The sequence below is a fragment of the Carcharodon carcharias genome, chromosome 3, assembly GCF_017639515.1.
Source record: "Carcharodon carcharias isolate sCarCar2 chromosome 3, sCarCar2.pri, whole genome shotgun sequence".
NCBI classification, from domain to species: Eukaryota; Metazoa; Chordata; class Chondrichthyes; order Lamniformes; family Lamnidae; genus Carcharodon; species Carcharodon carcharias.
This window is the reverse complement of record NC_054469.1, coordinates 96,144,738-96,160,307: the sequence shown is the minus strand read 5'-3', so window position 1 is coordinate 96,160,307 and position 15,570 is coordinate 96,144,738. Positions and strand designations below refer to the sequence as shown.

The window sequence follows — 15,570 nt, the reverse complement described above, 5'->3', positions numbered from 1 at the left end:
ATACAATGGGCCATCCAGCTCTCACCTTTCACATGCCCTCACCCATCCATCCATGCCCCATGCCCCTTCCATACTAGCTTATGCCTCCCACCCCCATGGCCCCTCACACTGCCAGTGCTAAGCTATAGCACTTTTTTGTATCCATTCAAGGGATGTGGACTTCACTGGCTGAGCCAGTATTTATTGCCCATCCCTAATTGCCCTTGAGAAGGTGGTGGTGAGCTGCCTTCTTGAACCGCTGTGGTGTAGGTATATCCACAGTGCTGTTAGGAAGGGAGTTCCAGGATTTTGACCCAGCGACAGTGAAAGAACAGCGATATATTTCCAAGTCAGAATGGTGATGACTTGGAAGGGAACTTCCAGGTGGTGGTGTTCCCAGTTACCTGCTGCCCTTGTCCATCTAGATGTTAGTGGCTGTGGGTTTGGAAGGTGCTATCGAAGGAGCCTTGGTGAATTCCTGCAACGTATCTTATAGATGGTACCACTGCTGCTACTGTGCGCCGGTGGTGGAGGGAGTGAATGTTTGTGGATGTGGTGACAATCAAGTGGGCTGTTTTGTCCTTGGTGGTGTCAAGCTTCTTGAGTGTTATGGGAGCTGCACTCATCCAGGTAAGTGGGAAGTATTCCATCACACTCCTGACTTGTGCCTTGTAGGTGGTGAACAGACATTGGGGAGTCATGAATTATTCGTCACAGGATTACTAGCCTCCGACCTGCTCTTGTAGACACCGTATTTACATGGCTAGTCCAGTTCAGTTTCTGGAAAATGGTAACCCCCCAGGTGTTGATAGTGGGGGATTCAGTGTTGGTAATGCAATTGAACGTCAAGGGGTGATGATTAGATTCTCTCTTGTTGGAGATGGTCATTGCCTGACACTTCTGTGGCGCGAATGTTACTTGCCACTTGTCAGCCCAAGCCTGGATAATGTCCAGGTCTTTCTACATTTGGACATGGACTGCTTCAGTATCTGAGGAGTCGTGAAAGGTGCTCAACATTGTGTAATCATCAGCGATGATCCCCACTTCTGATTTTATGATGGAAGGAAGGTCTTTGATGAAGCAGCCGAGGACACTACCCTGAGGAACTCCTGCAGTGATATCCTGGAGCTGAGGTGACTGTCCTCCAACAGCCACATCCGTCTTTCTTTGTGCTAGGTATGACTCCAAACAGTGGAGAGTTTTCCCTCTGATTCCCATTGACTCCAGTTTTGCCAGGGCTCCTTGATGCCACACTCGGTCAAATGCGGTCATGGCATCAAGGGCAGTCACTCTCACCTCACTTTGGGATTTCAGCTGTTTTGTCCATGTTTAAACCAAGGCTGTAATGAGGTCAGGAGCTGAGTGGCCCTGGCGGAATCCGAACTGGGCGTCAGTGGGCAGGTTATTGCTAAGCAAGAGCTGCTTGATAGCACTGTTGATAACCCCTTCCATTACCTTACTGATGATGGAGAGTAGACTGATGGGGCAGTAATTGGCCAGGTTGGATTTGTCCTGCTTTTTGTGTACAAGACATACCTGGGCAATTTTCTACATAGCCGGGTGTATCTGCTACTGAAGGACTGATAACACATAGAAAGTGGCAGCATTTCAACAACTGGCTCTGTGGAAAGTTCTCTCTGTGTGGGAGGATTTGCCTGAAGACACAAGTGACCTTTCCATTTGTATTTGTGAATATGTCCAACACTAGGGCCAAAAGCAAAGCAAGCTGCACTTTGCTAGCATGACATGTAGATAGGCAGTTGAAACAGCTGCTTTTGGAGCTCATACTTAATTTCTCTATGTACCCATTTGCACACAATTTAAATTCATGATAACTTGAAAAGTACAATTTTGTGAAAATGAGGGGAACGTTTTACTCCAAGGAAGCAAATGTTGCAATTTTTGGATTATAACATATCCGTGAGTCAACACTTGTGTTAAAATTTATGAGGAGCCTTGGATGAATGCACTAATTGTTCATATGGGAACAATGCTGGTCAAAGCAAGGAAGGGGAAAGAACATTTTGGTGGACATAATGGGCACATTGGGAGATAACTCCACAAATAAGGCCCATCAGCATGAAAAGTCAGAGTGAAATTACAGCCAACATAGCTAACTTGGGAGCCAGGACATTAGCAGAAGCAAACAATAGGGTTGGCAGTTCTTGGGGGGTTGAGGAATGGAGGAGGTTACAGAGGTATGGAAGGGAGATGCCATGGAGGGATTTGAGCATGAGGCTGACAATTTAAAAATCAAGCTGGTGGACCTGGAGCACCTGAAGGTTAGCAAGCGCTGGGCTGGAGGGTGAACAGGACTGGGTGTGAGTCAGGATATGGGCAACAGAGTTTAGAACGAGCTCAAGTTTAAGGAGAGTAAAATGGCCGGGAAATCAATGAAATAGTCAATTCTGGAGGTAACAAAATCTTGGATGAGGATTTTAACAACATGTGGGCTATGATGTGTGGAGTAGCGTGATATTAGATGTAAGTAGGCGGTAATTATGATGGAGAGGTTCTGAAGTTGCAATGTAATTCGAGGTGAATTAGGACACCAAGGTTGCAAACAATTTGGTTTAGCTTGAGACAGTGACCAGGATCCCTCGAATGATGTAATCCATGGCTAGGGATCAATGCTTTTTTGTTGATAGAGGACAATAGTTTCAGTCTTCCTAATTTTTAATTGGAGGAAACTTTTGCACATTGAGGACTGAACTTTGGGTAAGTAATCTGCTAACACGGAGGCACTGGTTGAGAGAGGTGGTAGTGGGGTCGAGTTTGATATTGCTATATGGCACTTGATGATGTCTTTGGATGGTTTTGCTGAGGGACAGCATGTAGGTGAAAAAGAGGAGGGACCAAAGATAGATATGATGTGCAAGAAGAAAAGCTGTTGCAAGAGAATCCTTTGCAATGGCTAGAATTATTTGCTGGGGGAAGTGATGGTGCTGTGGTATTGTCGCTGGACTAGTAATCCAGAGACCCAAAGTAATGCTCTGGGGACCTGGGTTTGAATCCCACCATGGCAGATGGTGGAATTTGAGTTCAATAAAAAAATCTGGGATCAAAGCTATAAAAAAATCTGGAATTAAAAGCCCATGAAGCCAGTGATGACCATGAAACCATTGTTCATTTTTGTAAAAACCCATCTGGTTCACCAATGTACCTTAGAGAAGGAAATCTGTCGTCCTTACCTGCTCTGGCCTACATGTGACCCCAGACTCACAGCAATGTGGTTGACACTTAAGTACCCTCTGAAATGGCCTAGCAAGCTACTCAGTTGTAACAAACTGCTACAAAGATGAAAAAAAAGGAATGAAATCGGACAGGCCACCTGCCTTTGACCTAGGCACTGGCAACAGCATTCGCAGCCCTGTCGACCCTGCTTACTAACATCCGGGGCTAATGCCAAACTTAGGAGAGCTATCTCACAGACATAGTCATCCTCACGGAATCATACCTGACAGATAATGTCCCAAACTCCACCATCACAATCCCTGGGTATGTCCTGTCCCACCGGCAGGACAGACCCAGCAGATGTGGCTGCACGGTGGTATACTGTCAGGAGGGAGTTACACTGGGAGTCATCAACATCGACTCTGAACCCCATGAAGTCTCATGGCATCAGGTTAAACATGGGCAAGGCAACATCCTGCTGATTGCCACGTACTGCCCTCCCTCAGCTGATGAATCCATGTTGCTCCTCCATGTTGAACATAACTTGGAGGAAGCACTGGGGGTGGCAAGGGTGCAGAATGCCCTCTGGGTGGGGGACTTCAATGTCCATCACCAAGAGTGGCTTGGTAGCACCTCTACTGACCACGCTGACCAAGTTCTAAATGACATAGCTACTAGACTGGGTCTGCAGCAGGTGGTGAGGGAACCAACAAGAAGAAAAAACATTCTCATCCTCACCATCCTCCCTGCCACAGATGATCTGTCCATCACAGTATCGGTAGGAGTGACTACTGCACAGTCATTATGGAGACAAAGTCCTGCCATTGTGTTGTGTGGCACTACCACTGTGCTAAGTGGGATAGATTTTGAACAGATCTAGTAATTCAAGACTGGGAATCCATGAGGTGCTGTGGATCATCAGCAGCAACAGCAGATTTGTATTTGAACACAATCTGTAACCTCATGGCCCAGCATATCCCATACTCTACCATTACCATCAAGCCAGGGAGTCAATTCTTGTTCAATGAAGAGTGCAACAGGGCATGCCAGGACCATACCTAAAAATGAGATGTCAACCTGGTGAAGCTACAAAACAGGACCACTTGCGTGCCAAACAGCTTAAGCAGCAAGTGATAGACAGGGCTAAGCGATTCCACAACCAATGGATCAGATGTAAGCTCTGCAGTTCTGCCACATCCAGTTGTGAATGGTGGTCAATAATTAAACAACTCATTGGAGGAGATGGCTACACAAATATCCCCATCCTCAATGATGGAGGAGTCCAGCACAGTAGTGCAAAAGATAAGGCTAAATCTTTTGCAACAATCTTCAGCCAGAAGTGCCGAGCAGATGATCCATCTCAGGCTCCTCCGGAGATCCCCAGCATCACAGATGCCAGTTTTCAACCAATTCGATTCACTCCACGAGATATCAAGAAATGGTGAAGGCACTGGATACTGCAAAGGCTATGGGCCGTGACAACATTCCAGCAATAGTACTGAAGGCTTGTGCTCCAGAACTTGCCGTACCCCTAGCCAAGCTGTTCCAGTGCAGCTACAACACTATCACCTGGAACGTCATGTGGAAAATTGCCCAGGTATGTCTTGTACAGAAAAAGCAGGACAAACCAACCCGGCCAATTACCACCCCATCAGACTACTCTCGATCATTAGTAAACTAATGGAAGGGGTCATCAACAGTGCTATCAAGCGGCACTTGCTTAGCAATAACCTGCTCACTGACATCCAGTTTGGGTTCCACCAGGGCCACTCAGCTCCTGACCTTGTTACAGCCTTGGTTCAAACATAGACAAAAGAACTGAAATCCCGAGGTGAGGTGAGAGTAACTGCCCTTGACATCAAGGCAGCATTTGACCGAGTATGGCATCAAGGAGCCCTAGCAAAACTGGAGTCAATGGGAATCAGGTGGGAAACTCTCCACTGGTTGGAGTCATACCTAGCACAAAGGAAGATGGTTGTGGTTGTTGGAGGTCAGTCACCTCAGCTCTAGGACATCACTGAAAGAGTTCCTCAGGGTAGTGTCCTTGGCCCAATCATGCTCAGCTGCTTCATCAATGATCTTCCTTCCATCATAAGGTCAGAAATGGGGATGTTTGCTGATGATTGCACGATGTTGAGCACCCTTCACGATTCCTCAGGTACTGAAGCAGTCCATGTCCAAATGCAGGCTTGGGCTGACAAGTGGCAAATAACATTCACACCACACAGGTGCCAGGCAATGCCCATCTCCAACAAGAGAGAATCCAACCATCTCTCCTTGATGTTCAATGACATTACCATCCCCCACTATCAACATCCTGGGGGTTACCATTGACCAGAAACTGAATTGGATGAGCCATATAAGCACTGTGGCTACAAGAGCAGGTCAGAGGCCAGGAATTGTGTGATGAGTAACTCGCCTCTTGACCCCGCCAAAGCCTGTCCACTATCTACAAGGCAAAAGTCAAGAATGAGGTAGAATACCCCCCACTTGCCTGATGAGTGCAGCTCCCACAACACTAAAGAAGCTGGACACCATCCAGGACAAAGCAGTTTGCTTGTATGGCACCACATCCACAAACATTTACTCCCTCCAACACAAACGCACAGCAGGAACAGTGTGTACCATCTACAAGATGCATTGCAGGAATTCACCAAGGCTCCTTAGACAGCACCTTCCAAACCCACCACCACTACCATCTAGAAGGGCAAGGGCAGCAGATAGATGGGAATACCACCACCTCGAAGTTCCCCTCCAAGTCACTCACCATCCTGAATTGGAAATATATCACTGTTCCTTCACTGTCGATGGGTCAAATTCCTGGAACTCCCTTCCTAGCAGCACTGTGGGTTTACCTACACCACATGGACTGCAGCAGTTCAAGAAAGCAGGTCATCACCACCTTCCCAAGAGCAACTAGGGGATGGACAATAAATGCTGGCCCAGCCAGTGAAGTTTACATCCCCTGAATGAATTTTTAAAAATTGCTTTATAGCCTCAGTTTTTGTCCAATAGGGCTGAATTTTATGGGGGTGTGCGGGGACGGGGTTGCCGTACTGCTCCCCCACCCCACCCACCCCCGGAAGGAAAGTCATTTCCTAACTAACTGACTTTTAAAAAGCCTACCTCGCAACAATAACATGCTGCAGACAGCCCCTGAGTGGACAGGAAGCCCTCTCAAGAGCTGCCAACCAAACTGATTGACCGGCAGCTCTAGCAGTCCTGGCAGCGCCAGAGCTGAGCAGTGGACGCTGCTGGGATTGCAAGCAGCCCTTTGAAGTTTGAGGCTGGACACCGGACCCAGGTAAGTCCTGGGCGTTTAGGGCAGTAAGAGATCGGGTACCCCAAGGAGGTGGGGGGCAGCGGGCTTTGGAGGTCAGGCTGGGAGCAGCAAAATGAGAGGGTGGGGTAACATTTTAGGGGCTGCCCATGATGCACACAGGGCACCCTTTAAAAGATGTGCTACCAATTCCTTTCTGCCTTTGTCAACACAATTGTAAAAAACGGCCTTTTTATTTTGGCTCACCTGCCACTGGCCAGCATTTTATTATATTCCGTGATGATACGTAGGTGAGTGTCTTCTGGCTCCACTGGGTATGCACTGGTGCACTGGAGAAAGCAAAACTTAGTATTGATGGTTTCACAGTTTTGTAAACTTCCCTCATTGTTTGGGCCAGCATTTTATGACAGTGGAGGTGATTGAGGTTCTTAATTGCCACTTAATCAGGCAGTTAAGTGTTTCAATAGGTCTAAGGACAGGTGGGCTAGTGGCATTGTGCACTGACCCTCCCCCACCCCCCACCCATCCAAACCCCTGGCTATTATGGGTACTGGGTCAGGGGTGGCCAAGAAGGTGGTGGGCTGCCACCTGACATATTTTATGTAGCTCCTCCCACCTACCCTCCATAAACACGACCAACCAAGGGTGTGGGGTGTTAGCGGGGAGGCGTAAAATCCAGTCCATAGAATTTACATTCAATCTGTCCAACAATAGAGGAGAACCACATGACAGCGGGTAGTACATTCCAGTAAATCAGCATATAGTATAGGCAAGAGGCTTGTTTTGATCCCTGAGTCTTGTGATTGTTTATCTAGTTATTGGATAGAAGATGTGAGAATCAGTCAAAGGAATAGTTGCAGGAAACTGAACCAAAGTAGGATATCTAACGTAAAACCTAAAAAAAAATCAGTGCTGAAAAGACTGGCTAAAGTGCAATAACTGAGTCAAACTAACATTCTAGATGCATTTAACAATGAGTTTTAAGTCCATTAATGACATGCAACTAGACCATATAAGGTTTAGATTTAATCCCTAATATGTGCTAAATTATCGCAGTTGAAGCTAGAGTTCAGGCACTGCAGTTATATCTACCCCATACTCTCACTAACACAAAGACTGCCCACATCCACCTCCCTAATATCATCCTATTCTTCCCCTATTTCAGCCCATTTTCTGCTAGAATCCTCACCTACTATATCGATGATTTGGCCATTCTCCCAACTAGTTATATCTAGAGGAGGAAAAAGCAGCCATGGTTCCCACTCATTATTGTCATTCATTAATCTCTGTTGAGAACTCTGCATGTACTGATATTTGACACAGTATGATGCTTGCAAATCGTCTGCTACCACTCATTCTCTGGGCTCATGCTTGAATAGCAACTTGAATGAGGTACTGGTGGGCTGCAAGGAGAAATGATGGGTGAGATTTTAACTCCTTAAAACTCACTCACTTACACAGTTAAAATTGGGCCCATAAAATCCTGAGTCAGTGCTATTAGGAAGAAAGAAATTTTGATTCTTAATGGTGGCTTAACAGCGCAATTATTGTTTATTTGCCATTTATGTCCAGCTTTTAATCTATCTTTATTTATTTGTCAGTCTCATTCTTCTGTTGAACGAGCAGGTTTGATTGCTGGTGTCAAAATGAGAAAATTACCCACTGATGAGAAATTCAGTCTCCGTGGGGAGACATTAAGACGAGCTTTGGAAGAAGATAAAGCCTTGAACCTCATTCCTTTCTACGTAAGTAAATATTTCTATTATCTCCGTCAGAAACTAGCTTTATTATACTATTATTTTTCTATATTTTCTGCCTCCTTATAGACCCAAACCATAAATTATTTGCATCATTAGTTGGGCCTTCACAAAACATGCATTCTGATTTTCCGTGGCATTGACAGGTAATTTTTGTGAGTGTCACGTTACTGGTGCATAAAGTGGGCACAAAGATTAATGAGCCAGATTCTTGACGCTCCTCATTTCCTGTTGGCAAGTTGTGTCTCATGAAATTAACTTCAAATGTTGGTACCCTAACACATTGAGATATTAGATGAATTAATAACTGTGGGTTAGTACAACCGTAATATTTTAGGTATAAAAATAGAAAGTTCTGGAAAAACTCATCAGGTCTGGCAGCATCTGTGGAGAGAGAAACAGAGTTAACATTTGAAGTCCAAAATGACTGTTCTTCAGAACTGGAGAGAGGTGAGGGATTTGAGTGTGAGACTGACAGTTTTAAAATAAATTAAAATAAATGGTGAATCTGGAACCACTTATATCTGGTGTTGCTGGGACTGCTAGAGCTACTGACCAATCAGCTTGGCTGGCAGCTTTTGGGGTTGGGACTTCCTGTCCACTGAGGGGTTGACTGCAGCGTGTTTTTGATGCGGGCAGGCTTTTTCAAAGTTGGTTGGTTTGGAACTGACTTTCCTTCTGGGGGGACAAGTAGTCTGCACCCCCCCCCCCCCCACCCCGCCACACACACACCCTTAAAATTCAGCCCTATTAGACTGAAACTGAGGCTATAAAGCAATAGACAACTAATTCTAGGCATAACCAGAGAGTTTCCTGCAAATGCTTCTCTTCTCATTCTCACGTCATATCTATCTTTGCTCCCTGCTCTTTTTCACCCACATGCTGTTCCTCAGCAAAACCATCCAAAGAGACAACATCAAGTGCCATATGGCGATATCCAACTCGACCCCACTACCACCTCTCTCAACCACTGCCTCTGTGTTATCAGATTACTTGACCAAAGTCCAGTCCTAGATGAGCAGAAACTTCCTCCAAATAAACATTAGGAAGACCGAAACCATTGTCCTCTATCCTCACAAAAAACATGGTACCTTAGCCACGATTTCTTCCCTCGAAGGATCCCGGTCACTGTCTCAAGCTAAATCAGATTGTTTGCAACCTTGGTGTCTTCACCTCGAACTGACATTCCAACCTCAGAACCTCTCCACCATAATTACCGCCTACTTACATCTCTCTAACATCACGCTGCTCCACCCATCTTAGCACACATGTTGTTAAAATCCTCATCCAAGCCTTTGTTACCTCTGAACTTGACTATTTAAATGAGTTGCTGGCCAACCATCTTTTACTGTCCTTAAACTTGAACTCATCCTAAACTCTATTGCCCATATACTGACTCGCACCAAGTCCTGTTCACCCTGCAGCCCAATGCTTGATAACCTTCATTAGTTCAAGATCCACCAACTTGATTTTAAAATTGTCAGCCTCACGCTCAAATCCCTCCATGGCGTCTCCCCTATCTTCAGTCCCGAATGTGATGGGTTTTATGCTATTGAAAAAGGAGGGAGCAGAGTCAGGCAGAACAAAAGGGATAGGTCGGAGGGCGGGGCAGATTAAATGCCAAGGATGTCATGGAAAAAAAGGCAAAGGGAGTGATAATGCCAGTAGTGAAAAAAACAAATCCAGAATAAGTGTTAACAGCAGAATAAATCAACTCTGAAAAGAAAAACATGAAAACAATTAGTTACAAAGTGGCGCTTGGGAGGGTGGGGGAAATCAAAATGTAGAACAGAGTTCATGGTCTAAAGTTGTTGAAATAAATGTTGAGTCCAGAAGGCTAAAAAGTTCCTAATCAAAAGATGAAGTGCTGTTCCTGAAGCTCGCATTGTGCTTCACTGAAACATTAAAGTAGCCAAAAACAGAAATGTGAGCATGACAGCAAGATGGTGAATTGAAAGGGCAAGTGAGCAGAAGGTCGGAATTATGCTTGCTGACTGAGCAAAGGTGTTCCACAGTCACCCAGCCTGCTTTTGGTCTCCCAGTGTAGAGGAGATTGCCTTGTGAGCTGCAAATATACTAGACTAAATTGAAAGAAGTACAAGTAATTCGCTGCTTCACCTGGAAGAAGTGGTTGGGACCTTGGGCAGTGAAGAGAAAGGAGGTAAAAGGGGTATTACACCTCCTATGATTGCATGGGAAGGTACTGTGGGTTGGAAATGAAGTGCTGAGGTGATAGAGGAGTAGACCAGGGTGTCACAGAGGGAACACTAACATTTTAGGCCTGGACTTATGCCCACTGTGGACAGTCACTATATAGCTCTCAAACTGACTAAACTGGTACTTTGCGTACAACAGTTCAACAGAAGCAGTGTTCTTTCCAAATTTAAATATTTAAATAGGCAAACTAATTTGCATGGTGTTGAAAAAGACTTGAAAAAGAATTATTTGAGGTTCTAATCAATATAACTACATCATAAATGATAACATTTAGCAAACACAATTCCTTGTTTCTTTAACACAAGAATATCATTATCTCTGGATTATTATTAATATTTATTGTCTTTTTATTACCAATAATGATTTGTAAGAGATAACTTACAGATGTTTAGTGTAATATATCCATTGGCTGTAAATGAATGTAGAAAAGAATAAAATGCATATTGTTTCAAATTAGGGTGAATTTATAAACAAGTTTATTTCCTTACAATTGCAAGTAGTCTTTATTTGTGCAACTTAAATCTGTGGGTTTTGTTAATTTAGTTCATTTGGTGAACACTTTAAAAAAAAGAGTTAAATCTGTGGGCCTGAATGCCAGACAGATAGCTCATGAATTGTAGTGACGTTCTGATTCCACTATTTTTTTAAACTTTTTGTCTACAAATTAGGCATAACTGGAACATTCACTGTTATTTGTTTAAGCTAATTGAGCCTGCAGGGATTCCTGCCTTGTTTGTAAAGCTAACACATGGCTACAAAGATTAAATTAAATCTCATTATCTTTCAGCTTTCCTCAGCCTAAGGGTGTAATAAATTTCTGGACATTTGTGAGCAATAAAGTAAATCCAATAATGCACCGGTAAATATATGCAGTTAGAATGAAGGAAGAGATCAGCTTTAGATGTAATCAGCTCTTCAAACAGGGAAAACTGCAAGTGATGTCATTTTTTTGTATTATATGCAAACAGTTTAATACATCAATCATTGTGCTTTCTTATTCTCACACGATATTCATATGAGCATTTATTTGCATCAAGAAACAAATGAAAATATGGTTTGATTTTATAGATAGTTATTAAAATTAAATTCAGATTTTATACATTATTTGTGCACAGCACAAATGCTGCTAGTGTACATAAATCATCCAAGAATGTATTGCCCACATAACAAAATGGAGCCCACTAGTTTGTATCCTTGATTTCCTGCATGGTGAGCTCCTAGCTCAGTCATACTATTCGGGATATGCCAAGTAAGAAGAAATTAGAGAAAAAAGGACAAAGAGCTATTGCCACATATTTCACAGCAGCTGGCTACAGGGTCTACCCCTCCATGAAACTAGTTCCAACTTTCATTATTACTGTGATGTATAGGTGATAAATAAAGTCTAGCTGAACCAGATCATTTGCAATCTTGGTGCCATATTTGACCCTGAAATGAGCTGACCACATATCCACTCCGTCAGCAAGATAACCTACTTCCGCCACCGTAACATTGCCCATCTCTGCCTCTGCCTCTTATCTGCTGCTAAAAGCCTCATCCATGCCTTTTTTGCCTATAGTCTTGATTATTCCAAAGCTCTTCAAGGCAGACTTCCATCTTCCACAATCCATAAACTTACGCTCATCTAAAAAGGTTTAGTGAGTATGGATTCTTAACATTCATTCAGGAGAACCTTTTTAGCTAGTACATAGCAAGCCCAACAAGAAAGGGGCCAGTCTGGAGTTAGTTTTATGGAATGAAGCTGGACAGGTGGAAGGTGTATCAGTTGGAGAGCATTTTAGTGGTAGCGATCATAATTCAGTTTGATCTAGAGTGGTTATGGAAAAAAATAAAGCTACACCAAGTGTAAATGTTTTAAATTGGGGAAAGGCCAATTATACTAAGCTGATATGTGATTTGGCAAAAATGGACAGGAAACAGATATTTGATGGTAAATTAGTGTCAGAATAGTGAGGGGACATTCAGCGAAGAGATACGGAGATTTCAGAACAAATAATATTGCGTATTGCTGAAAATGAGACAACTAAGCTTTTCATCTTGCACTCGTCAGGACACTGGCAAGAATACCAATATAAGGGGGGAAACAACAATTTATACTGTATGTGAAGAGAGTGCTGATTGGTTGGTAAGTGGTGTGGCCATGGAGAATGCACCACAGATGGTGACTGGAAGTTAACTGCCAAGCATTGTTTGAAAGTTAAACCAGGCAGCTTGGCCCTGATTGGTCAAGGCTTTGCCCTGAGGAATTAGTCAGAGAATGGCTGTCACTTATTTTGTTTAGCTGAAACAGACTTTTTTTTTTGAAAAATATACTTTATTCGTAAAATATGTGGAAGAACATATCTAAACATTTCTAAATCACCATCACAAAAAGTACAATCAGATTCAACTTTTACACATGGATCATGAGGTGTTTCAATACAATCAATGAATATTACAGTCACTTCAATATGGTCATTACAGGCAGTCAGACAATGCAATAATATTGGAGTTACCAACATACACCATGTTGTACTCTGAGGTGCTTCAATACAATTATAATACAATTAGTATTTAATACATACATTCATTGTGAGCTGCACAGCCCGAGGGGTCTATACAATTCCCAGCCCCTCAGTGCACTATGGCAGAAATGTCTTAGACAGCGACCTTTCCCAATTGCACCTTTGCGGTGGCTGCCCCAAGCTTTAGTGCGTTCCTCAGCACATAGTCCTGGACCTTGGAATATGCCAGTCTGCAACACTTGGTTGGGACAATTCTTTGCACTGGAAGACCAACAAGTTTCGGGCAGACCAAAAAGTGTCTTTCACCGAGTTGATGATCCTCCAGCTGTAGTTGATGTTTGTCTCGGTGTGTGTCCCTGGGAACAGCCCATAGCGCACAGAGTCCTGTGTCACAGAACTGCTCGGGATGAACCTCAACAGAAGCCACTCATCTCTCTCCTTTGCAAAGGCACAATCCACAAGGAGGTGAACAACGGTCTCGTCCCCACCACAGCCACCTCGAAGGCAATAGATGCAATGTATGCACATGTTCTTTCTGTCTGCAAAGAACTGGGCCCTGTGCATTAATATATGTAGCTTCCAGTACATGCAAATGCACTACATTGTGAGCCTGACTGACAATCTTAAATTGGTTGTCAACATAATTCTTAGCACATTGAGGATTATTTAGTAAATGTTGTCCAACCGTGGAATTGTATCTAATGTTGGACACTGTTTTGATTTTTGCAAGCATGGGTTGCCTGGGTATCCTCTGTACCCTGCCCATTGCAAACAGTGGCTGGGACATGCTGTTTGATATGAGCCACCAGTCTTTTCGACATACGGCCTACATACCTATCATCACACTGGCACTGAAATTCATATACCATATTACTCATTTGTGTGATCGACAGAACATCTTTTTGGCTTGACGGCAGCATCCTGTTAGTGGTGAATACCACTCATGTTGCTACTGCATAGTAGCAGCGTGAAACTGCTAGCTTCACCTGTTGATCAATTTTTTGAGATACCTTGTCCTTCCATGGTAATCTGAGGTAGGCTGGGCACTTTTCAGGGCCGAAAGTGACAGACTTAGGCCTGTTCATGAGTTTGTGTGATATACAGCACAAAATGATCTGATCAGGGTAGCCATTATCCTTTGATGTGCCCTGTTTCAGCATCAGGCTTTGTATGGTGAGCAAATGACTCGGGCCCTATTTACAAGTTTGTTGAAGACCAATCTTATAGCGCATGGAACTGTAAGAATCCCAACACATTTATTGACTAGGAAAGGTAGACTTATGGTAGACCATGGTAGAGAATCCCCTGGCAGATTTCTCAACTAGTTACATCAAGGAAGGGGAGTTCATTTGACTGCTCCATTTCAAAAATGAATTTGAGCGCTGGATGGAGCCCATTAAGAGATATATAGAAATTATTACATGCAGCTGCAGATTTAAATATAGCAAACATATCATCCACATTTCAGAAATATATGTGGGTTAGGAGGTTAGGTGTTGGTCAACATGACCAGACAGCCTTCCTTGAAAGTAACCAAAAAAAACATTTGCTGGATTTGTGTAAGAGGGATGAGCTACCACGTGATATATATAAAAGGGTTCATCCTAACAGATTGCTACATCCGTATATGTATGGGCTGCCCAAGACACACAAAGTGATGTCCCTCTACACCCCATCAGAAAATTTAAAAAATCAAGAGATGCAAGTTGGATTCAAAATTAGCTTAGTGGCAGGGAGCAAAGGGTAATGGCCAACAGGTGTTTTTGTGACTCAAACTCTGTTTCCAGCAGGGTTCCTCAGGGCTCAATGCTGGGTCACTTGTTGATCATGGTTTATATCAATGACTTATGCCTAAATGTGGAGGGCATGGTTAATGGCTGAGGCATATAAGAGCAGAGAGGTTATGCTCGAACTGTATAAAAGTCTAGTTAGACCAGAGTGTTATGATCCCAAGCTGAGGTTACATCTCAACAAGAGTGGAACCCAGCTTGATAGATCCTAATGTTTATTTTGTTTGTTTAGATACATGGAGAGTGGCTACTGAACAGAGGCATATGGATCAGCTGTTGAACTTTTAATAAAAGAATAAAACATTTATTCAACAAGAAAAGATGAACTATATTACAATACTCCTTCAACCACAACTATACCTTCACAGATATATATAGATTTGTAAGGATAACACAAGTTACAAAAGCTATCTTATTCTTTAATGTTCACAGTAAGTACACAGTCCGTGTAACCTATGGCACCCTATGGTCAGACACACCAACTCTGAAACCAAGTGACAAATGACACCTCAAATAGATGCTATGGATCTCTCCTCAACTCCTCCAGACACTTGTCATGCCATGAGCCAACCACTCTCACTGAATTCCATCTTTCCCATGAGGGATTCCAATCTCCACTCTCCAGGGCCTTGCCTTGGAATCATCTCCCAAACTGACATTTTCTCTCAGACACCTTCCACAAGGGTTCACCTCCAGGGTTTTGAACTCTCCTTCTGATGTTCCTCTCCCCTGGGTCACCACATGCATTCAAGCTGTCGTCCATGCACTCTATCTCACTGAATTAGCGTTAACAGAACACCACTGCTTCACATGCCCATAGCAAAGAGTTACAGATCTTCAGTTGTCTCTTTGAACCATCTTGCTTATTG

General features: G+C 43.5%; 1 protein-coding gene across 1 annotated transcript in view; it reads left to right on the top strand.

Moving 5' to 3' along the window:
- Positions 1 to 15,570, top strand: part of ddc (dopa decarboxylase) — a 181,668-nt gene that overhangs the window by 55,776 nt on the left and 110,322 nt on the right. The window contains exon 6 of the mRNA XM_041184524.1: positions 8,035 to 8,178. Coding sequence (XP_041040458.1) covers positions 8,035 to 8,178 — 144 coding nt within the window. The remainder of the gene's footprint in view (positions 1 to 8,034; positions 8,179 to 15,570) is intronic.